This window comes from Rana temporaria, chromosome 4 (assembly GCF_905171775.1).
Source record: "Rana temporaria chromosome 4, aRanTem1.1, whole genome shotgun sequence".
Classification (NCBI taxonomy): Eukaryota; Metazoa; Chordata; class Amphibia; order Anura; family Ranidae; genus Rana; species Rana temporaria.
This window is the reverse complement of record NC_053492.1, coordinates 200,915,408-200,938,970: the sequence shown is the minus strand read 5'-3', so window position 1 is coordinate 200,938,970 and position 23,563 is coordinate 200,915,408. Positions and strand designations below refer to the sequence as shown.

At 44.0% G+C, this 23,563-nt stretch overlaps 1 protein-coding gene across 1 annotated transcript in view; it reads left to right on the top strand.

Annotated features, from left to right (window-relative positions):
- The window catches only part of LOC120935691 (alkaline phosphatase-like), an 88,910-nt gene that overhangs the window by 47,673 nt on the left and 17,674 nt on the right, over positions 1-23,563 (top strand). Inside the window, exons 5-9 of the mRNA XM_040347744.1 lie at positions 3,299-3,471; positions 4,520-4,654; positions 14,252-14,321; positions 20,371-20,505; positions 23,170-23,361. Coding sequence (XP_040203678.1) covers positions 3,299-3,471; positions 4,520-4,654; positions 14,252-14,321; positions 20,371-20,505; positions 23,170-23,361 — 705 coding nt within the window. The remainder of the gene's footprint in view (positions 1-3,298; positions 3,472-4,519; positions 4,655-14,251; positions 14,322-20,370; positions 20,506-23,169; positions 23,362-23,563) is intronic.

The window sequence follows — 23,563 nt, the reverse complement described above, 5'->3', positions numbered from 1 at the left end:
GAAGGTACATGTTTTCGGAAATAGTCCCTCACCCGCTGTTGCAACATACGGTTTACGAATGTGTGCCCTTGATAGAGAAAAGGAGTATGGTGCGGATGCTCGACACTTCGTTAAGAGAGATTTCTTTGTGGACGATGGACTTAAATCTTTGCCAACAGATGAAGAAGCCATAGACCTGCTCCACATGACACAAGGTATGCTTTCTGAGGCTGACCTCAGACTACACAAGATTGCCTAAAATAGTGTTGCTGTTATGAAAGCCTTTCAACCTGGCGATCATGCCACAGAATTTAAAGACTTAAATCTGGGAATGGACATGTCTTCAGTCTTCTAGAATCTGACAAAGGTCCAGAGATTCGTCCTGAAGTTAAAACCCTTGTCACCAGAACTGAAAAAAAACTTGCCTTGGGCCGTCAATGCTTTGAACGTTTCTCCAAGTGGAGAAGGCTTGTACGCACCATCGCAAGGTTAGTTCATATTTCAGTTTGCTTTCACACAAAGGTGCTCACTGTCAAGGCTGGCACGTGTGCCACAAGCTTCTTTCTGCAAAAGACTTTGCTGAAGGTGAATTGATCATAATACGCAGTGTACAACAGTGTCTTTGGCTCAGAAATTAAATGTATCCGTGACAAGAGGGACACTGCAAAAAACAGTCCAATTGCCAACCTGAATCCATTCTGTGACAATGATGGTATGTTAAGGGTTGGTGGACGTTTATAGTGAGTGAGCAAGAACAGATTCCTCTCATACCTGCTCGACATCACATCACCACTTTGCTCATACGACAGTACCATGAAGGGGTTAAGAACCAAGGTAGACACTTCACAGAGGGTGAAATAAGAGCTGCAGGCCAGGATTATAGGAGCAAAAAGACAGATAACAGCTACACTGTACAGCTGTGTTCAGTGCCGCAAACTGAGGGAAACATTAGCAACAGCAAATGTCAGATTTGCCAGTTGACAGGTTAAGTACTGACCTACCTGTCACTCATGTTGGTCTGGATGTCTTTGGGCCATTGATGGTAACAGCCCGCAGAACTTGAGGTGGCCAAGCAAATAGGGGCAGTGCTGTTCACTTGCATGAGTGTGCGTGCAGTACACATTGAAGTAATAGAATCTATGGATGCCTCAAGTTTCATCAATGCTCTAAGATGATTCCTAGTCATCAGAGGACCAGTCAAGACACTAAGATCTGACTGTGGTACTAATTTCATTGGAGCCTGTCGAAAGTTAAAGGTCAACTCTAGGGCAATCCAAGACCTTTTAGCTGAAAAAGGCTGTACATGGATTTTCAATCCTCCTCATTCTTCTCACATGGGTGGCTCATGGGAGAGAATGATAGGCATCACACATAAAATATTGGACTCTATGCTTATGGACTTGAACTCCACAAGACTTACCCACAAATTTTAAACACCTTCCTGGCTGAAGCATCTGCCGTAATCAATTCAAGACCACTTGTTCCAGTGTCCAAAGATCCAGAGACTCCAAATATCCTTAACCCAGCTACTCTTCTTACCCAGAAGCTTGGGTCCATCCTGTTCCACCTAGAAAATTTAAAGCAGGAAATCTGTGCTATGACCAATGGAAGCGAGTACAACACCTCACCAACTGCTTCTGGAATCGTTGGAAGATGGAGTATCTTTCTACTCTGCGAGAACGCAGGAAATGGCCACGCCTGAACCCTAACATACAAGCTGGAGATCTCATTCTGCTTAAAGACCAGCAAGCTGAAAAAATTGAATGGCCCATGGGTCTTATTGTAAAGAGCGTTCCTAGTGATGACTGTAAGGTACGCAAGGTGCAGGTTTCAAGACAAGGGACTGTAAAGACTTTTATCAGGCCTATAAACGGAACTCATTCTGCTCTTGCCCTTTGGAGAATGAACTTGTTTGCGTGCGCTGCTGGATCTTACCTGTGACTTCAATAAGAAAGTGTCTTGAACTTTAGTTGCCATAACTTGAAGCCTTAAATTGAGAGTTATTGTTATTGCATTATATGCATGTTCTTTTTATGTCTTTCAGGTTTTCAAGACATCAAAACAAATTACACCGCTTGTTATTTGCAGTTGCATCACTACCGTTCTGATGTATATAGTGACATTTGCAAAGCCAAATGCGGAGTGTGCCACCCAATGGGGCATAACATTTTAATATATATATATATATATTTATTTAGTATGTATGTATGTATGTATGTATGTATGTATGTATGTATGTATGTATGTATGTATGTATGTATGTATGTATGTATTGTTTCTCTGAACCATTTTCTATGGACGTTATGTTTAGTTAACATGCTGCCATCTAATGACCTTTTGTGGTATGCATTTGTATTTTCCACATTTCTTTTCTCTGATCTATGACATGTTTCCTTTGTGTGTAATGCTCCACCCTTCTTCTTGAGTTTTGTACTTCCTGTGTCATGGCTGAAGCTACAGGCCACATGTAGCAGGGTACATGTATTCTGCATAAGTAAGCTACAGACAGTATGATCTTTTGACTGCATAAGTACCACAACCTATTCATCTGTTGTATACTGTCATCTGCTGTAACCCTAATGTTTTGGATTAAAGCACCTCTGCGAATAGAATCGGTACTTGGTGAGTTCAAGCTATCTGATGAGGATTGTCCTCAGTGATTATATCTGCTAATACAGGCCAGGTATAGAGGTCTTACAAGGGATAGATCGCTTCACATAAATCGGAGTCAGAATAATCCACCTGAGACTACCTGCATATAATTGTCAGGAAAAGGGGTAAAGGCAAGACTGCCTTTCTCCTTGCATCCTCTTTTCATGTGATATATCACATGGTAAGCAGGCAGTCAGAGGGTAAAGTTTAACATCGTTCCCAGATAGAAGCCCACCCTGGTAGGAGTTCTGATAAGGTAGCACCTCAGAGCTCACCCCCTTCCCAAGACCCAGATGAAGGAGAGGTGTTAGTCCCTCTCAGGACACCATATTCCCCCTCCCCAGATTTTGTCCTCTTACTGACATCACCAACACATTCTAATAGTGTGCACCTAGTACACTCTCCACCATTGACCAGCACTGCAACTGTGGATTTTGCCAATGTTCGCCATTGCGCCTATGAAGCTAGCCTGTGACCACCACTGCAAGCAGACACTCCAGTCTAAAACATATTATTGGTCTGTTGGAGTTCCCTCACGAATAGGACTCACACATACGATTGAAGACTTTAGCTAGGACTGGGTGAGCCGAGAATTTTATCTACAAATTTTCACCCATTTATTGCAACATATGGTCATTCATGTTTTTCCTATGGTCTTATTTTCCAGGAAAATCAGTGGGTATTGTGACAACCACTCGTGTCCAACATGCCTCTCCAGCTGCGACCTATGCTCACATTGTTGAAAGAGACTGGTACTCAGACAATGAGATGACTGAAAATATGACTAACAGTGGCTGCAAGGATATTGCATACCAACTGGTGAACAACACGGATATAAATGTAATTACAGTGGACAAATGGGATTTGATGAAACACAGTGACTAGACATATTTTTTTTGCAAAACACAGACATTTTAATAGTATTGTTGATCCCTTTAAGAAATGTGTTTTATATACAAATTTATAAAAAGGCTATCCTAGAATGTTGGTAGGACTGATGTTACATACTACATGGCAAATGAGGTTTAATGTAGAAAAATTTTAAATAATTCATTTGGGCGGCAATCTATACACTGGGGGGGAGAACCTCTGGGGGAATCTAGGATGGAAAAGGACCTGGGGGTCCTAGTAAATGATAGGTTCAGCAATGGCATGCAATTCCAAGTGCTGCCAACAAAGGAAACAGAATATTGGCATGCATTTAAAAAGGGGATCAACTCCAGAGATAAAACGATAATTCTCCGGCTCTAAAAGACTCTGGTCTGGCTGCACCTAGAATATACTGTCCAGTTCTGGGCACCAGTCCTCAGGAAGGATGTACTGGAAATGGAGCAAGTACAAAGAAGGGCAACAAAGCTAATAAAGGGTCTGGAGGATGTTGGTTATGAGGAAAGGTTGCGAGCACTGAATTTATTCTCTCTGGAGAAGAGACGCTTGAGAGAAGATGTGATTTCAATTTACAAATACCGTGCTGGTGACCACACAATAGGGATAAAACTTTTTCACGGAAGGGAGTTTAACAAGACACGTGGCCACTCATTAAAATTAGAGGAAAAGAGGTTTAACCTTAAACTATGTAGAGGGTTCTTTATGGCAAGAGCGGCAAGGATGTGGAATTCCCTTCCACAAGCAGTGGTATCAGCGGGGAGCATCACTAGTTTCAAAAAACTATTAGATAAGCACCTGAATGACCACAACATACAGGGATATACAATGTAATACTGGCATATTATCACACATAGGTTGGACTTGTGTCTTTTTTCAACCTCACCTACTATGTAACATATTTGGCAAAGTTGAATAAAGACACCAGTCAATCCATGTACACTAATAGGTTTTCTTTTTTAAAATACTTAGGACATTTATTTTTAATGTTCATTTTCTGTAGGTGATTCTGGGAGGTGGGAGAGCATACATGAATGCTGCAAATACATCTGATCCTGAATACCCAACCAGCTCATCAAGTAAAGCTGTTCGTAAGGATGGGCAAAACCTAACCGACATATGGCTGAGCAAAAGACAGGTGACTTAACAATTCCGGATTGCCATATTTATATTTGTGTTTTTCTCCTATCTATGGTTAGATTTGTTTATCTTGTTTGTATAGTTATAGATCTACATATGCTTTATTTGACCATCTCTCTTTTTTCGTCCTCCTCCTGTGTTTTCTTTTGTGGACCTTGCTTTTACTTTTACTCCCTCAGTGTCCCCTACCGGTTATGTGACTAACCTGGTAAAATTATATTAGTAATCTTTCTAGATTTAGGATAGACAGTAATTAACTTGTGGCTGCTCTGCTGCACTTAGCTAGAGGAAATAGAGAATGTTCAGTCTGTCCAGTATATGTTAAAGCCACCATGTTTAACTACTGCAAAGTGGTAGCATACCATTTTCCTGTTGTTGTCATCAGCTAGTGCTGGTATAGGTCTGCTGAAATAGGTGACTTCAGGTTTGCTTCCTGGATAACCTAAATGCATTTTTTGATGACCATCTTCAATACTGAAAACAACAAATAAATGAACTAGAGCAGTTAATAGCAGTCCATTTTTTTACATTTCCTAATATGTACTAATTCCTGCATAATTTGGATTTCCTCCTTTTGTTTATCATTACAGTCTTTTACAGGATTTATATAGCGCCAGCAGTTTGAGCAGTGAAAAATAAGGGAAACTGTATAGTTGCAATACTATTTTCATACAGGAAGGTCAGGGGGGCTTTGCTTGTGAGAGCTTATATTTTACTGTATAGTGATAGTTGGGCAACTTGTGGCAGGCACATTGCAAATAATATGCTTTCAGAGACCTGCACACGTTTGAGAACATGGAGTTTTTTGGTAGCAGATATTCATGCATTGTTATTTTATTTAGTTACTTGTATATGAACTCTCATACAACTGTAAATCATTGGGACTGTTTCTTATTCTCCCAGTTAAAGAAGGTGCTGGTGAGAGCAGCCATAAAGGTTTTTAAGGTTCCACATAACCAAATGATAGGCTCCTGGTGTAGGGTGACCAGACATCCCCAGTTTCAGGGGACAGTCACCGGATTGAGGACATGGTCCCCGGACCAAGTCTGTCCCCGGTTTTGTCCCCAGATTGGATTTGAACAGGGGCTGGGACAATTTCAAAGACAGTCAGTGCAGAATTAAAAATACAAATTCTGATTTGCACACCCCCACTCCGCCGCTCCTACTAGCTTAGGGGGGTGTATTTTTTTCCATTATCTGTGCCCCTTTCTGATGATCATGTGCTGGTCAAAGCGGAGGGAATATTTCTTCAGCTCCGCTCGCATTTTCTTCTGCCTTGGCTCAAGTCCCGGCCAGCCGCCTGCCTGCTTATCTCCTTGCCTTCCCAGGCGGAGTGATCTTCCTCCACTCCCCACCCAGTAGTAGCCGGGGCCCAGAGAGTAAGACTTGACAGGCTGTTAGGTGGGCGGCGACGGGCAGAGAGTCGCTGATTGCCGCCATTACTAGTAAAAAAATAAAAAATGTCCCTGGATTTAAATTTTAAAAATCTGGTCACCCTATCCTGGTGTGTAGCACGTATAACTACTGCCCATAAGGTGTTTATTTAGAAAAATGTTGAGTATAGCATAGAACAAATATATAAAATGATTGTGCTATAAAATATCAATTGCAACTGTGCCTATATGTGACTATTTATACATGTTTCCTTAAAGTGGATGTAAACCCGAAACATCAAAATTAAAATAATCAGTCTACCTCACACAGCAAAGCAATAGAAGCCATCTGCCCCCTGTCTGGTCAGGAAAGGAGCAGACAGTCATCTACAATCCTCTCCGATTTCCTACAGTGAAGAAAAGCAACACAAAAAATTATTTGGGTCGCCACCTCCCCTCTCCTGTGATTGACAGACTAATTAGGAGATTTATGCATGAGAGAAAGGGGTGTGTGTCTTACAGCCATTCACACAGATCGTTCCAAAAGAGCTACAGCCCAAGGAGCGACACCGCCATGCTTATTTGTGCTTCTCTCTACGAATGGAGGAGGAGGCAGGAGACATCACTGTCATCATTAGAGCAGCTTCACACAGATTTAACCCCACAGCTGGGCATGTTTACTGTGTAACTACTACTTGAAAGTAGGGCCTTTCAGTAAAAGTGCTCAGCCATTAAGGGGTTAATTACATTTTCGCTCCTGCTTTGAAATTTTGCATCCCTCTGTGCCTCCAATGCAGCCCAGTGTTTATGAGCATTACTCATTTAACATACTTCAGCTTGGCATACAAGCTAAACTAGTGTGATTGCCGGGGAAGGGGGAGTGTACAGATGGGAGGGGAGTCCTGTGATGCGAGAACTCCGCCTACCAAGCTCCTGCCTGTAGACACACCCACGGACCGGTGTTTTTCAGAGGGCTGTGACAGGCACATGGATGCAGGTACAGTGAGGCCTGGTTCACACCTATGCAGGTTGCAGTTTGCATATTGCAGGTGCATTTTGCGTTTTTCAATACACAGTTTTGATCCATTGAATAATCCCTGGACCTTTCCATAAAATGCATAGATGTGAACATGAGCCATATGAAACCATGTTAAATGGACTTTGATTTAAGTAAATTTGGCGCTCACTCAATGAGCAATAACATCAATGAAAGAAACTACAATTAATAATGTGCAAATATAACGTGAACTTCACGCACCATACGGTGCCGTAATATTGAAGAGGAAGTAAACCCCGATGGAGGGTAAAGCATAATGGGCTACTATGCATCGCATAGTAGCCCATTATGGGACACTTACCTGTAGGAGAAAACCGCGATGTCCCAGTCTTCATCGCTGGCAGCCATTCTTCACCTCTCTTCCTTCCGTGGCCGCGAACTCCATGTCTGTGACTGGCCGAAGTCGCCTCGACGTCACTCCTGTGCATGCGCACGAGAGCCGCCAGTCACAGCATTACCCCAGCTTAAAAAGGCGCAGCGTGCCCTTTCAAGATGGCGCATGCATAGTAGAATGCGGTCACACCAAATTCTGACCATCAAGATTGTGGTGACATACAACACTACGACGAGTCGAGAAAAATTAAGATCAATGCTTCCGAGCATGCATCGACTTGATTCTGAGCATTCGTGGTTTTTAGTGAGTCGGAATTCCATACAGACGAACGGATTTTGCGATAGGATTTTTTTTCCGTCGGAAAAATAGAGAAAATTTCGGACGGAAAAAGTCAGATTGGGCATACACACGGTCGGAATAGCCGATGAAAAGCTCCCATCTGACTTTTTCCATCTCAAATTCCAACCGTGTGTACACAGGGCATTATAGTTCTCTAATCCAATGGAAACTTCCTCTGCAGCTCACATAATCCTCTCCAGCAGTGGTGGCCCGTAATGCAGGGCGCATGGGCGCCGCCTCCCCTATCCCTGCATCTGGCCCCCTAATCTACATGCAGGGTGCTGGATGCATGGATTCCAATAAGGGTTTTTTTAAGCACGTGATTAGGGCCAGAGGCTCCAATAGGCTTCAAAGAAGGGTGGCACAGAGCATTGCGCCCCAGTCCACCCAGTTGTGTGACAATAGTGAATGAATATTCGCTATTGTCACACTGACTCTGTGAACACAGTTATGTGTTTTGTAAGTGACAGTGATCGATTGATACTGCACTTGGGTGGGCTGGGCTGGGCGGAGGGGCTAAATGCAGGTGCTAGCAGGTATCTGGGCTGATCCCGCTAAAACTGCATTTTTGGGAACCCTAAACTACTGGAGACGCTAGTAGAGATCAGATCAGATCAAAGATATTGATCCGTTCAGACACTATACTATTAAGAGGTGTATGGTGCGTGCATGGATGTTAGTGCTACTGGCACTAATCTGACGCTGCCTGGGGCAACGCGGACCCTGACTGATGCTAAAACCTAACTGATGTCACCTGCCGGGTGATCACTGGTGATCAAGGGGGTTAAACCTTTATTGGGGGGTGGGGGGTACCCTAAAGATACCTGGGCCTACCACTAACTGCCCTAATGCTGATAAGTGTCACAAATGACACCAGTACAGTGATCAGTGAAAAAATCTGACAACTGTACTTGGTGACACTGTGACAGGGAGTAAGGGGTTACCTGGGGGGGCGATCGGGGGGTGACAAGTGTACCTATGTGTGCGGGTGTAACTTACTGTAAGACGTCCCCTGCCTGTGTTTACACTTACAGGCAGGGGAAACATTTTATTCGTCAGAACCAATCAGCAGGTCCAGGCCAGAAATCATTGGCCTGGACCTGAAAGATTTATCGGTTCTGGAACTAATGCCTGGCAAGAGCTCCGCCTAGTATAGGCATGGGATTTCGCACAGCGGTGCCATTGTGCCACAGTATATGTGCGTAAGTCGGTCGGGAGCCAACCAGAGAATTTTGTTTCTCATTGTCTGAGAGTCCGGGTGCCTTTTGGCAAACTCCAGGCAGGCCATCATGTGCCTTTTACTGAAGAGTGAATTCCATCTGGCTACTCTACCATACAGGCCTGATTGGTGGAGTGCTGCAGAGATGGCTGTTCTTCTGGAAGGTTTTCCACAGAGAAACGCTGGAGCTCTGTCAGAGTGACCATCTGGCTCTTGGTCACCTCCCTGACTAAAACTCTTCTCCCCCAATCGCTCAGTTTGGCTGGCCAGTCCTGGTGGTTCCAAACTTCTTCCATTTACGGATGATGGAGGTCACTGTGCTCATTGGGACCTTCAATGCTGCAGACATTTTTCTGTACCCTTCCTCAGATCTGTGCCTCGATACAATCCTGTGTCGGAGGTATACAGACAATTCCTTGGACTTCATGGCTGTAGGACGATATATAGACAGGTGTGTGCCTTTCCAAATCATGTCCAGTCAAATGAATTTACCAAAAGGTGGACTAATCAAGTTGTAGAAACATCTCAAGGATGATCAGTGGAAACAGGATGCACCTGAGCTGAATTTTGAGTGTCATGGCAAAGGCTGTGAATACTTATGTACATGTGATAGTTTTTTTTTTTTTTAAAGCAGAGGTCCACACAAAAAGTGCACCTCCACTTTTTGGAACCCATTTGCACCCACTTCTGGGAATAGACTCCCCTTCCCGTCTCCCCGATGTCTTCTGGGAAACACACTGGTCCCAGGACACAGCAGGGACCAGTAAGGACGCACTGCACGACTTGTGCATGCGCAGTAGGGAACCGGGAAGTGAAGCCGCAACGCTTCACTTCCTGATTCCCTCACAGAGGATGGCAGTGGGGACAGCCGAGAGCCAAGGATGGCAGTGGGGACAGCCGAGAGCCGAGCGATTGCTCGGCTTTGGCTGCCGACATCGCAAGCACCCTGGACAGGTAAGTGTCCATTTATTAAAAGTCAGCAGCTCCTGTATTTGTAGCTGCTGGCTTTTAATATATATTTTTTTAGGCGGACCTCCGCTTTAAATAAATTTGCAAAGATTTTAAACAAACTTCATTCACGTTGTCACTATGGCGTATTATTTGTAGAATTTTGAGGACAATAATGAATTTAATTCAAGGCTGTAACATAACAAAATGTGGAAAAAGTTAAGCGCTGTGAATACTTACCGGATGCACATCTATTTAGATTACTAATTAATTTTCCAGGAAGAAAATCCCCTCTGTTCAAAGAGGCCCTGTCCTGGGTGGAGGCATTGCCAACGTTATTATGAATCCCACTCTTCCATTTAATTAAGGTTCTGGGGGCCAAATCTTCAAAGGAGGAAACGATCCTCAGAAGGATTTTTCCAAAGATAGTCAGAAGATCCGACCCACTGGGGGCATTTCGAGTCGAAATGCCGGCTAGCGTATGCAAATGAGTACTTAAGCAGATCCACAAAGCATTTAAGCTTTGTGTTTTCTGCGTAAGTTACGATTTGCACGCGTTAAATTAGGGCTGGTTTTACAATGTGTAAAGTTAGTACACCATGTAAAACCAGACCTTTTTTTCGATTGCCGCAATTTTTTTTTAAATTTGAATTTTTTTTCCCGGCGCGTATTTTTTTTCCACCCGTCGCAACTTTATTGTCCCGTCGCAATCCACAAAGCCCGGCGTAAATTACGTTGGCGCGCTGCACGTCGGGAAAATTACGTCACACGCATGCGCAGTACGGCCGGCGCGGGAGCGCGCCTCATTTAAATTGTAATCGCCCCCCGGAGAGGAGGACCGCCTTACGACGGAGGCACTTAAGTTACACGGCCTGAAATTTCTAGGTAAGTGCTTTGTGGATCGGGCACTTAGGTAGAAATGTAATGCCTGTGTAACTTAACTGCTGAAAGTTAAGTTAGGCGGCGTTTTTGAGAATTTGGCCCTGGGTCTTTTATTTACCTACAGGTTTTGCACAATATCCTGTTTGGAGAGGGTCATTTCTCATTTCCCTCCCCCCAAAAGAGGGCTACAGTAGAAAATACAGTTACACTGCTGACAACCCTGTGAAAAATTTCGCAAACCATCGTTTCCGGCACACAAAAAATTGCTTCTGGCGTGAACGATCGTTTCCAGCGCGAGCGCATGGCGGCCCCAAGGAGACGAGGAAGCGGGGGGAGAGTTACCGGGGGTCATCTGGGGACCCCTGCATGCGTATCGTGGCAGAGCCTGCAGCGGAAGGAGGTGAGTGGTGTTATTATGACCAACTTCACTGAGCATGTATATCCTGGAAGGCTATGTAAGAAAACAGCAGGTTGCACTTATTCCCTCCAGTGGTGAAAACCAGGAAAGACATCCTACTCCAGGAAGATAATCCATAAATATAAAAAAAATATCTTTCTCTTACCTGATCCACGCCACAGGAAAGCTACCAAAGTAGTTCCAGCTTTCACCCATCACGGCGGGCAAGTTGTGCCAATCTTCAGGTTTACATAGGGTTTTATTAGAGAAAACCTCATACCTGGACCTGTAGAAGACCCTGCCAGAAGCTTTTCATGCCACGTATGTATTAGTACACCAAAGTCTGGATCCCAGAGCCCAGACCTCCGCAGAGAGACATTACAGGCAAACCTTGTTTCTTCTCAACACAAGGCCCGAGAAACGAGACATGCTTAACCAGTCCATTACCTTTACCCTCAGCTTCTTTTGCAAGGCGGTGGTCGTCTTGGAGTTTGGGGTCGTTATGTTGGAATACTGCCCTGCGGCCCAGTCTCCGAAGGCAGTGGATCATGTTATGCTTCAGTATGTCACAGTACATGTTGGCATTCATGGTTCCCTCAATAAACTGTAGCTTCCCAGTACCAGCAGCACTCATGCAGCCCCAGACCATGACACTCCCACCACCATGCTTAACTGTAGGCAAGGCACACTTGTGTTTGTACTCCTCACCTTCAGATTCTCAGAGAGTTCTTTGCCATGTGATGCCATGTTGAACTTACAGTGACTAGTATAATAGATTGAGAACGATAACACAAAATTTAACACACCTGCTCCCCATTCACACCTGAGACCTTGTAACACTAATGAGTCACATGACACTGGGGAGGGAAAATGGCTAATTGGACCCAATTTGGACATTTTCACTTAGGGGTGTACTCACTTTTGTTGCCAGCGATAGACATGAATGGCTGTGTGAGTTTTTTTTTAGAGGGGACAGCAAATTTACACTGTTATACAAGCTCTATGTTTACTACTTTAGATTGTAGCAAAGTGTAATTTCTTCAGTGTTGTCACATGAAAAGATATAATAAAATATTTACAAAAATGTGAGCGGTGTACTCATTTTTGTGAGATACTGTACCTTGTTAATTAAGGGAAATCATCACCAAAAGAAGCATTGTTGAACCTAAAGCCAGACGACTGCACCAAAAATCAACATCTCCTTTTGACTTTTTTCTTCACTACAGCGAAGCAGACTTTGGCAAAAGAATGGTGGTCCTTTACCAGACATTAACACAAACATGTCTTGGTACCTAGTTCACGAAAAAAGGCATCCTGCCTGCTGTACCGATCAGCTCCTCAGGCTCTCTCCTTGCAGTTCATGGAGCTCTTCACAGCGACATCTGTCACAGTGTGTCTCTCTAAGGCTGCTTTCACATTGGGCAGCGTAGGTGCAGTGACGGTATAGCCGCGCTATTTTTAGCGCCGCTATACCGTCGTATTTACCGCGATATTCGGGTGCTATCGGTGAGGTTTTAACCCCCGCTAGCGGCCGAAAAAGGGTTAATACCGCCCGCATTGTGGGCGGTATTACCGCGATCTTAACGCGGTTTCCCATTGATTTCAATGGGAAGGCGCGGTATAGGAGCGGTAAACACCCCACTCCTATACCGCTCCAAAGATGCGGCTAGCAGGACTTTTGGAGCGGTCCTACTAGCGCACCGCTTCAGTGTGAAAGCTTTCGGGCTTTCACATTGAAGCCTGCAATGCATGATTTTTTCATGCGGTATAGCAGCGCTATTTTTAGCGCTGTACCGCATGAAAAACGCCTCAATGTGAAAGGGGTCTAAATCTGTCAGCTTCCTAGGTGAGGAAGCCGACAGGCTGAGAGGAGCTTGTTGACAGTGGAGGTACCAAGGGCCAGATAGGTACAGCGGGGAGGCTGTCGCAATATGCCCAGGTCTGAGCTGATCGGTACAACGGGGAGGCTCAGTCTGGTGGGCGAGTGTTGCCTAGAAGACATCCCAACACACTCTTGCCACTCTGCTACCTGGCCAAATTCTTCATGTGTTAGCATCTAAACGCTGCAATCCCCAGGAGCCATGCACCTGTTTTTCACTCCAGGTCGGGATCTTTAGAAATCCCAGTTTTACCGATCTCAGGCTCTCTCCTTCCAGTCGCAATGCTTTTCAGAGGGCATTTGACAGGCAGTAAGGTGATATTTTGTCACCTCCTTACTACCTGAATTAACTCTATAATGTCTCACCATCTCTCCACAATCCTGTGCATTGCACATGTTTGCAGCATGGCCCTATTGAACAAGGTGCAGCTTTTCAAACTCTTCACTCTTAGTTAAATGCTGCAAAGCATCGAAGCCAGAGCATGTGAATAGGCCCATCTAGCTGTTTTACTATGTGGCTGGGTGGCCGGGGGACAGAAAAACTGCAGCTCAGCAACTAGTTTTTACCACTCCCCAACTGCTTGTCTGAAATAAACCCATTTCATGAGCAGTTCTGCCTCTTTTTCCTAGAACCAAATGTTTGTTTTCTATATTTTTATGTACTTACAAACCTTCCCACATGCAAAATTAATATTTAGATGAACTACAGTAAGTTAGGACCTCCACAGAGGTCCCAATTTTTTATATGGCCCCCTGAGAAAATGAATTGCCCACCCCTGCTCAATTGCATACACCCCTGCAACAGTATTTAGAATGGGAGAGCTTCAATAAATGCATAAAAAAACAACAGAAGCATTAGATGCTGATCTATTGATGCTTTTTGTCTTCTGATGTTAGGTGTATAATGTATGGATACATTTTAATTATTAAACTCTAGTTAGAAAGATGTTATACAAGTGTCTCATTCAATAGATTGCAGATCTATTTGATTGTATACTGGAGCTGAAATGGGAATGTTGTGGTACTGTAAGACCATCAACCAATCATTTTTTTTGTATACTGCAAATTATACAAAGTTTAGAAATTGTTTGTTCGCAATTAAAAATGTATTGAAACAGGAAATGTAATTTTTACAAAAAATATTGTTTTTATTACTTTTTTTTACAGCGGGCACATTATGTATGGAACAAGGAGCAGTTTGATGCTATACATGAAACCAACACCGATTATCTTATAGGTAGAGTATTTTTTTGCCATGTATACTGATAAATATCTAAAAGAACATGGGCTATCTTTGATATGTTTTTATCACAAAACAAAAGTGCATATTTTATAGAATTTGCCAGCACATTTACTGGTTAAAGGGGTTGTAAAGGTTTGTTTTTTATTTTCTAAATAGGTTCCTTTAACCACTTAAGCCACGGACCTTTAGGCAGCTAAATGCCCAGGCCAGGTTTTGCGATTCGGCACTGTGTCGCTTTAACAGACAATTGCGCGGTCGTGCGACGTGGCTCCCAAACAAAATTGACGTCCTTTTTTTCCCACAAATAGAGCTTTCTTTTGGTGGTATTTGATCACCTCTGCGGTTTTTATTTTTTGCGCTATAAACAAAAATAGAGCGACAATTTTGAAAAAAATTCAATATTTTTTACTTTTTGCTATAATAAATATCCCCCAAAAACATATATAATTTTTTCCCCTCAGTTTAGGCCGATACGTATTCTTCTACCTATTTTTGGTAAAAAAATCGCAATAAGCGTTTATTGATTGGTTTGCGCAAAATTTATAGCGTTTACAAAATAGGGGATAGTTTTATTGCATTTTTATTTTTTTTACTACTAATGGTGGCGAGCAGCGATTTTTTTGGTGACTGCGACATTATGGCGGACACTTCGGACAATTTTGACACATTTTTGGGACCATTGTCATTTTCACAGCAAAAAATGCATTTAAATTGCATTGTTTATTGTGAAAATGACAGTTGCAGTTTGGGAGTTAACCACAAGGGGGCGCTGAAGAGTTATGTTTCACCTAGTGTGTGTTTACAACTGTAGGGGGGTGTGGCTGTAGGTCTGACGTCATCGATCGTGTCTCACTATAAAAGGGATCACACGATCGATGCAGCCGCCACAGTGAAGCACGGGGAAGCCGTGTTTACATACAGCTCTCCCCGTTCTTCAGCTCCGGGGAGCGATCGCGAGGGGACGGCTAGAAACGAATAGCCGCGCCCTCATCCCGAATCGCTCCCTGAGACTTACCGACCGCCGCATGTACCGGGGGGGTCCCGATCGGACCCCCTCCCTGCGGAAAGGCAGCGACGTGCGGGCACGTCGTTCTGCCTGTCCATGCCATTTTGCCGACGTATATGTACATGCGGCGGTCCTTAAGCGGTTAAGCTAGTGTATTGTTGGTTCACTTACCTTTTCCTTCGATTTCCCTTCTAAATTTTTTTTTTCTTTGTCTGAATTTCTCACTTCCTGTTTCTCCTCAATAAGCTTGTCCCCATCATCCGAGCGGTTATGGCTGGAGGTTAGCGTGCTCGCCCCCTCCCTTTGGACTACATCCCTGCGGGGAGACGCTGTGTTCACACTTACTAGGTAAATGTAAATGCTAAAGCAGGCGCGCGCGCCCTAGATCGCCGGGAACACAGGACGTCATATGACGTCCACCCGGATCGGCGAGGGGTTCCTGCCGCCGTCATTTGCCTATGGCGCGGTATGAAAGTGGTTAAGGACAGCAGGGATGTTATTCAGCAGATAGCCCAAATTGGAGTTGACGATTCCACGTTGCTTGTCACAATAGACGTGGAATCGTTATACACCAACATCAAACAGGCTGATGCATTAGCAGCAGTAGCCTGGGCAATGAAGAATCAATCAGATCTCAAATTAAAACAAAGAAAATTCATACTGGAGGGACTACGAACGGCCATGGGGAACAACTTTTTTTGGCACGACCATAAGTACTACAGACAAATCAAAGGGGTAGGAATGGGCAACAAATATGCCCCAAGTGTGGCCAACATTTTTCTTAATAAGTGGGAGGAAGAGGAGATCTTTGGAAAATCTTGGCCACATATATTAACATACAGGAGATTTATAGATGACATCCTGATTGTCTGGAAAGGCAATTGGGAGGAATTGCAGAAATGTATCCAGCATATACAGTGGGTGACCGCGATATTGTGTCAATCTCACTCCCTTTCTCGGCGAGATTGACCACCTACGAGCCCCATCGCGGGAGCCAGCGCCGAGCTGGCTTGCCGCGATGGAGACAAAGCCGTCATAGAAGCGACGGGGATCCGACTTGGATTCCCGCCAATTCTAGCTGCTGCGTTTGGTATGAATCCTGAGAGGGAACTCCCACGCCAAATTTCAAATAAAAAAACGGCATGGGTTCTCCCCCTAGGGGCATACCAGGCCCTTAGGTCTGGTATGGGTTGTAAGGAGACCCCCCCCCCTACGCCGAAAAACCGGCGTGGGGGTCCCCCCACAATCCATACCAGACCCGTATCCAAAGCACACTGCCCGGCCAGTCAGGATAGGGGTGGGGACGAGCGAGCGCCCCCCCTCCTGAGCTGTACCAGACCGCATGCCCTCAACATGGGGGGGTTGGGTGCTCTGGGGCAGGGGGGCGCACTGCGGCCCCCCCACCCCAGAGCACCCTGTCCCCATGTTGATAAGGACAGGGCCTCTTCCCGACAACCCTGGCCATTGGTTGTCGGGGTCTGCGGGTGGGGGGCTTATCGGAATCTGGAAGCCCCCTTTAATAAGGGGGCCCCCAGATACCGGTCCCCACCCCAGGTGAATGAATATGGGGTACATCGTACCCCTACCCATTCACCTGGAGGCAAAGTGGAAAAGAAAAACACACAAAGACAGGGTTTTTAAAGTAATTTATTAGTCAGCTCCGGGGGGGCCCCCCTTCTCTTCTTTAGCTCTTTTACCAGGGGGGCCTTCTTCTTCCGCTCTCCGGGGGTATTCTCTGCTCTCCGGGGGTCTTCTCCTCTCCCTGGGGGTCTTCTCCACTCAACGGGGGTCTTCTCCCATCTTCTCCACTCTTATCTCGGCGCTCCCCGGTTCTTCTCCCGCTCGCTCTCTGGTGCCTTCTTCTTCAGGGCCTGGCCGCCGCTACCTTTGTGTGTTAGCTCAATTACTAGCGGCGGCGCAAGCCCGCTCTTCTATGACGTCTTCTTCTCTTTTTCCGATGTTGACACGACGCTTCTTCACGCTGTTATGCCGGGTGCGCGGTTCGCACCGATTTATATAGGCCTCTCTTATAATGTCACAGTCCCATCATGCTCCGGTACCTACCCACGTGGCAGCGGCCAGGCCCTGAAGAAGAAGGCACCGGAGAGCGAGCGGGAGAAGAACCGGGGAGCGCCCCAGAGCACCCAATTCCCCCCATGTTGAGGGCATGCGGCCTGGTACAGCTCAGGAGGGGGGGGGCGCTCGCTCGTCCCCACCCCTATCCTGACCGGCCGGGCAGTGTGCTTTGGATACGGGTCTGGTATGGATTGTGGGGGGACCCCCACGCCGGTTTTTCGGCGTAGGGGGGGGGGGGGTCTCCTTACAACCCATACCAGACCTAAGGGCCTGATATGCCCCTAGGGGGAGAACCCATGCCGTTTTTTTATTTGAAATTTGGCGTGGGAGTTCCCTCTCAGGATTCATACCAAATGCAGCAGCTAGAATTGGCGGGAATCCAAGTCGGATCCCCGTCGCTTATATGACGCGCTCGCTGGAATGTGATTTGTCTATTCCAGCAAGTGCGAGATGTCAGCACCCTGTCGCCGAGAATCAGCGCGATGCTGTCGTGCTGGAAACACATTCTTGGCAACAGGTACAGTAGGTGAAAACCAGTATGACATCAAATTCACTGTAAATGTCCAACAAGATGTGATTCATTTCTTGGATTTGGAAATATTCAAGAATGGTAATAAGTTACACACAAGAACACATTTCAAGGACACAGACAGAAACGGCTACATACCGATTAATAGCTGTCATCACCCGCAATGGAAAAGGGTCATACCAAAAGGGCAGTTAATTTGAATAAAACGGAACTGCAACTCAATGGAAGACTACCACACACAAACGGGAATACTGATTGATAGATTTGTCGATAAGGGGTATGAACGAAGCAATTTAGAAGTAATCAGAGAAAAAATAGGTCATAGAGACAGAAACTCCCTGCTACAGAATAAAAGTAGAAAGAATACAGAAAAGGAAAGAATCCCATTCATAACAGGATTCAACATCCAATATAAAACACTTAAAGGAATCGTACAGAAATACTGGCTAATTATTTGCAATGACCAACAGCTGACTAAAATACTCCCCTGAAAACCAACATTTATTTACAGACGAGCCAGACAGATACGTGATGTCATTGTAAAAAACATACCGGACCCCCCCAGAAAATGACAACATTTTTCGACCAAAAGGTTTTCTATGGGTGCGGGAAGTGTAAACCGTGTAAACTCACAAATAAAACAAATAAAAAAGTTCTGGAATTTCAATCTAACACTACGAAACAAAAATATATAATAAATAAATAATTTTTTAAATACTACACTATGAGGGGCACTCTTTCTCTGTGAGCTTTTGTAGAAAAAGAGAGACCATACTAGCATACCCAAGGCATTTGGCAGTTGTTGGAAACGCATAAGAGGAGTGGTTATCCTGGGAATGAACCAAAGGCATTTATTAAATGAGATCTGGTGAGTGGCCATTTTTTACGGTGATGGGACTATCACAGAAGTGGTGAAATCACGTTGTGTTTTAACGTCTCACAGGAGAAGCATTGTGCTGCATTCACACCTGAGCGTTTTGTCGCCTGAAGCGCGACGCTCAAAAACGCTAGAGGGGAAAAAATACATTATTCCCTATGGAAATGGTTCACATGTCCACTCCAAAACGCCTGACGCCTGAAGCTCAAACAAGTTCCGGACCCTTTTTTGTCAGGCGGTTTGGGCGTTTTTGAGCGTTTCTATTTCCCATAGAAAGTATTGGAAACACTTGATTCAAGCGACTAGCGCGACAACGAGCGTTTGCTACGGGCGTTTTTGTCGCTTTAATCAATAGAACATTTCACTCAGGCAGAAGATAAAAAAAATCTACCAACATAGCAACAAGTGATGAAAAGATGATCATTTTTCCTATTGGCTAAAATAAAAAACGTCGAAGTACAAAAACGTCGGACGACGCTGTATGCAAACGCGCAAATAAGCATGAATACGCGCGACAAAACGCCGGAAACAACGACCTACAGTTGTGAATGCAGCCTTAATCGTTTTATGAGCACTTGGCCATCATATTGGGACTTTAAAAGGTAAGAGGATCAACCTAGAAATCCTCCACATAATTGTCATTTTTTGCACATACTGTATATAATTTATTATTTTTTGTGGTTATTGCAAAAGTTGTTTGTTTCTGTGGTAAGGATTCCCTAAATTTGATATAGGGCGGGGATATGCAATTAGCGGACCTCCAGATGTTGCAGAACTACGATTCCCATGAGGCATAGCAAGACTCTGACAGCCACAAGCATGACACCCAGAGTCAGAGGCATGATGGGACTTGTAGTTTTGCAACAGCTGGAGGTCCGCTAATTGCATATCCCTGAATAGGGGAATGCACGTTTTTTAAGAGCACTATTCAATACGTATATGGCACAGATATGTATGTGTTTTTTGCATTTTTCTGAGAAGAATTTGTATATGAGTACTTGGTAGACATTTATATATACACATATATTCAGTGGATTGTCAATAGAGGTGATATGTATTGGGGCTAATAATTGTAAATAGTATCCAGAAGTAGGTGGATTTAGATTAACCACCAGGGTAGCGCAATCCACACACTACACTCATTCATTCTTGGACAAGACATCAGAGTGTCTGTCTTGCACCTTTTTTCTGATTGCAGCACACCCACCATTACAGAATAATTTTGGTTTTTCTTTTGCGCCAGCAACACCCGTTTCGTATTTAATCTGGTGACACCTTGCAAACAAAATAATAGCTGAGGTGCACCAGACTCCTACCTAATAGACATTGCTCCCTCGCAGGCTGAAACACTGCAGAATCACTCATTTGCAATGAAGCAGTGATGGAGAGACATTTCACTGGTTCAGAAATCAGAAGGTGAGTGGACTCACCAATCCTGTCACTGACAAGTTGTACAAAAAGAGCTTCAGAATGTCCAATATCACACTTGGTAACCTAAGCCAGCTCGTGTTTTCCATGTAAAAATGGTACATTATCTGACTTGTAAATATTCCAGGTCTTTTTGAACCAAAAGACATGAAGTATGAACTGAGCCGGAATAAGAACACTGACCCATCCCTGGCCGAGATGACTGAGAAGGCCATCAAGATCCTGAGCAAGAATCCCAACGGGTTTTTCCTTTTTGTAGAAGATGAGTACACAAATGTATTTATTTTCAAAACGTGACAGAAAATAAGAGACAAATGAAAAATTTGAATCTTCAATAAGCTTTGACATACGTTTGCAATTATCTCATTGCCAACATATTTATCATCTGACAAAGAAATGCATGCTTATATCAAACAAATGCGTATGTTTTTATGCACATCAGACAACCTTGTTTTCACTAGGAAACAAAAAAAATCCAAATAAAAGGGATAGCTTGATCACCTCAAGATCGGTCTGCAAAGGGTATTTTCTACCCATGAACATTAAATTGTTACTAAACCCAGTATTATGAAAATAGTTCATCTGCCCCCCCCACAGTATCCACTAATTATAAATCTTCTTTTTACATTACAATACTGCCACTATATATCTTTTTGGATGAGCTGTATACAGTGATAAACTGCACAGTTTCTCCAGTGCTGAGAGTTCAGGTAGGAGGAGATTTCCACTACAGCCTGTATACACGCCCACATGTGTGCTGTCAAAATCATGTGACCTGGCTAGCTCTGAGAACAAGTAAATGTTCTCTCCAGCATAAAAGACACAACTGAGCATGTGCAGGTTGGCTACCCTGCCTGTGTTAGCTGGCCTTTCCCAGATAGATCGTGCAGGGGGAGGATCAATGCATACAGGATAAAAAAGCCTTTTTACACAATGCAGAGGATTAACCCCTTAAGTTCCATGGTAAGTATAACAAGCATGCTATGCTGCATATACAAACAGATTTTACTGTTGTGGGTTTAGTAACACTTTAATAGCTTTCATTAACACAAATGATAACTTAGCTGGGTGTGCATTAATATACCTAGCAGTAACCCCTGATACCCCCTGGTATCCATAGGCAAAGAACATTATTTAATTGATTTACAATTACAATTATTTGGCTAGGGGATATCTAAAGTAATTGCTATATCCATAGATACATAAAATTATTTCCTAAACAATTTCCTATTGGCCAGATTGGGTGATAACTATTTTGTGTCGTTAAAGCAGAACTTCACCCAAAAGTTTTTTTTATCATTTTTTTATTTTTTGCAATATTATAATTTTTTCATTTTTTTTTTAGGAGGCCCATTGGGGGGCTTTGGTGAAATGTCAAGGGTCTAAACAGACCCCTGATGTCTCACTTTTGAGACAGAGAAAGGGACTGAGGACAGAGATTTCCTAGTCCCTTTCTCTGCAGCCTCAGCTGCACTGGAGAGTGAACGAATGGGAAGTGCTCTGTGCTGAGCGGCTTCCTGTTCATTTACAAACTGAAGCATAGTAAACAGTTTACTATGCTTCAGTTAGTAATAAAACCAGTACAGATCACTCACTGTGTTCATTTAGAAAAGGAAGGGGCCGGTAAATTAAATATTTACTGGCCACATTCCCTGCTTTCCATCCTGAAACATCCCCCGCAGCAGCCAGTAGGAGAGAGGAGGGTGGCTGGTAGCAATGCAGGGGGGGGAGACAGTTGGCCCCAAAAAGGGGAGGAACGAACAACGCACAGGGTGATTAGGGTATGCCAAGGCACATCCAGCACACCCTGTGCACACGCCTATGGGTACTAACAAAATACTATTTTTTCCCTGTGCCACAATCAAGAGAATCACAGAAAAATCAATAACCTCAGGACAAAGGATGCAGGAGTTAATACTATGCAATGTACAACATAGCATTACAGTGGTCAGTGGTATGTTACATAGTGGCCCATATATTGTTGGTCAGTGGAGGATAAAATGTCCTGGCATTGGTGGTCAGTGGAGAAAAAAAATAATGTGGCTGCCAGAGGGACAGTAGGAAGGAAAACGTTCCCAGAGGGACAGTAGGAAGGAAAACTTTCCCAGGTGTTGGTGGTCAGTGGAAGGAAGAAATTGCCTGGCATCAGTGAGAGGAAAAATATGAGGCAGGGAAAGACCTGGGAGGTTCTAAAGCTGGAGAACTGGGAGCTCTGGGTCTTAGGTACTTTAGGGGACCTGAGGTATTCTGGGAGGGTGCCTGGCAGGGTCTGAGATTGGGGTGCTGCTTGGATGGAAACCTCTAAAGCGGCGGGAGGTCTGGGGGGGGGGGCAGGCTCCTAAACTGGATGGGGAGTCCTCTTACAGGGGAGGTATGAGGATGTGGGCTCTGGGGGCCCTGGAGAGCTCTGGGATAGGTAAAGAGGCTCTGTGGCTGAGGTGGTTACCCTGTCGTACCTGCAACTGCTTTTTCAGATCTGCCTTTTTGCCTGGTCATATGATAGGTTACATGCCAGGGTTGTAAGGAAGAGGGGCAGCTATCCTTCACTCCTTGGCAGGGGCCTTTTCTTGCAGGCATTGGATTCACTGGCAATATATTCACCACAGGGTATAACTGAGCTACTAACACATTACACGATATGGTTATAATTCATACATTACATCAAAGATTACTAAATAAACATTTATTTTCTGAAAGTTTTTCCTGAAAATGGTTGTGATTTGCAGACCAGGAAAAGAGCAATAATAACGGATAGCATTTAAGTAAAGTACTGAAAAGCCAGTTACCTTTCTTCCTCCAATTGTGACACTTTCATTGTTAATGTGAAGTGATTGAAACAAAGTTTGAGATTCAGTTAAAACATAGAATTTATGAATTATTCTATTAAAAGAATTAAACAAAAAGCTAACATTATTTAATGCTTTACGTGGCAGAATTGACCATGGTCACCATGATACGAATGCCAAGAATTCATTAACTGAGACTGTTGAATTTGACAAAGCCATCCGCAGGGCTGGACAGATAACATCTGAAACTGACACACTAACTGTTGTAACTGCTGACCACTCCCACGTTTTTACCTTTGGCGGAAAGACAGATCGTGGCAACAGTATTTTGGGTATGAATTTTAACATTTTAAGTATTTGTTCAGAAATTTTATTTGTAATATTTTGAATTATAAAAGTAAAAAAGTGCAACATAAAACAAGTGCGATATTTGACACGGTTTTTGCTAAACCAATGCATTAATATCTTTTTCGATGGATGTACAATAGTAGCAATTCTCAATGAATTCTCAAGGTGCCTATCAGATGCTCTTGT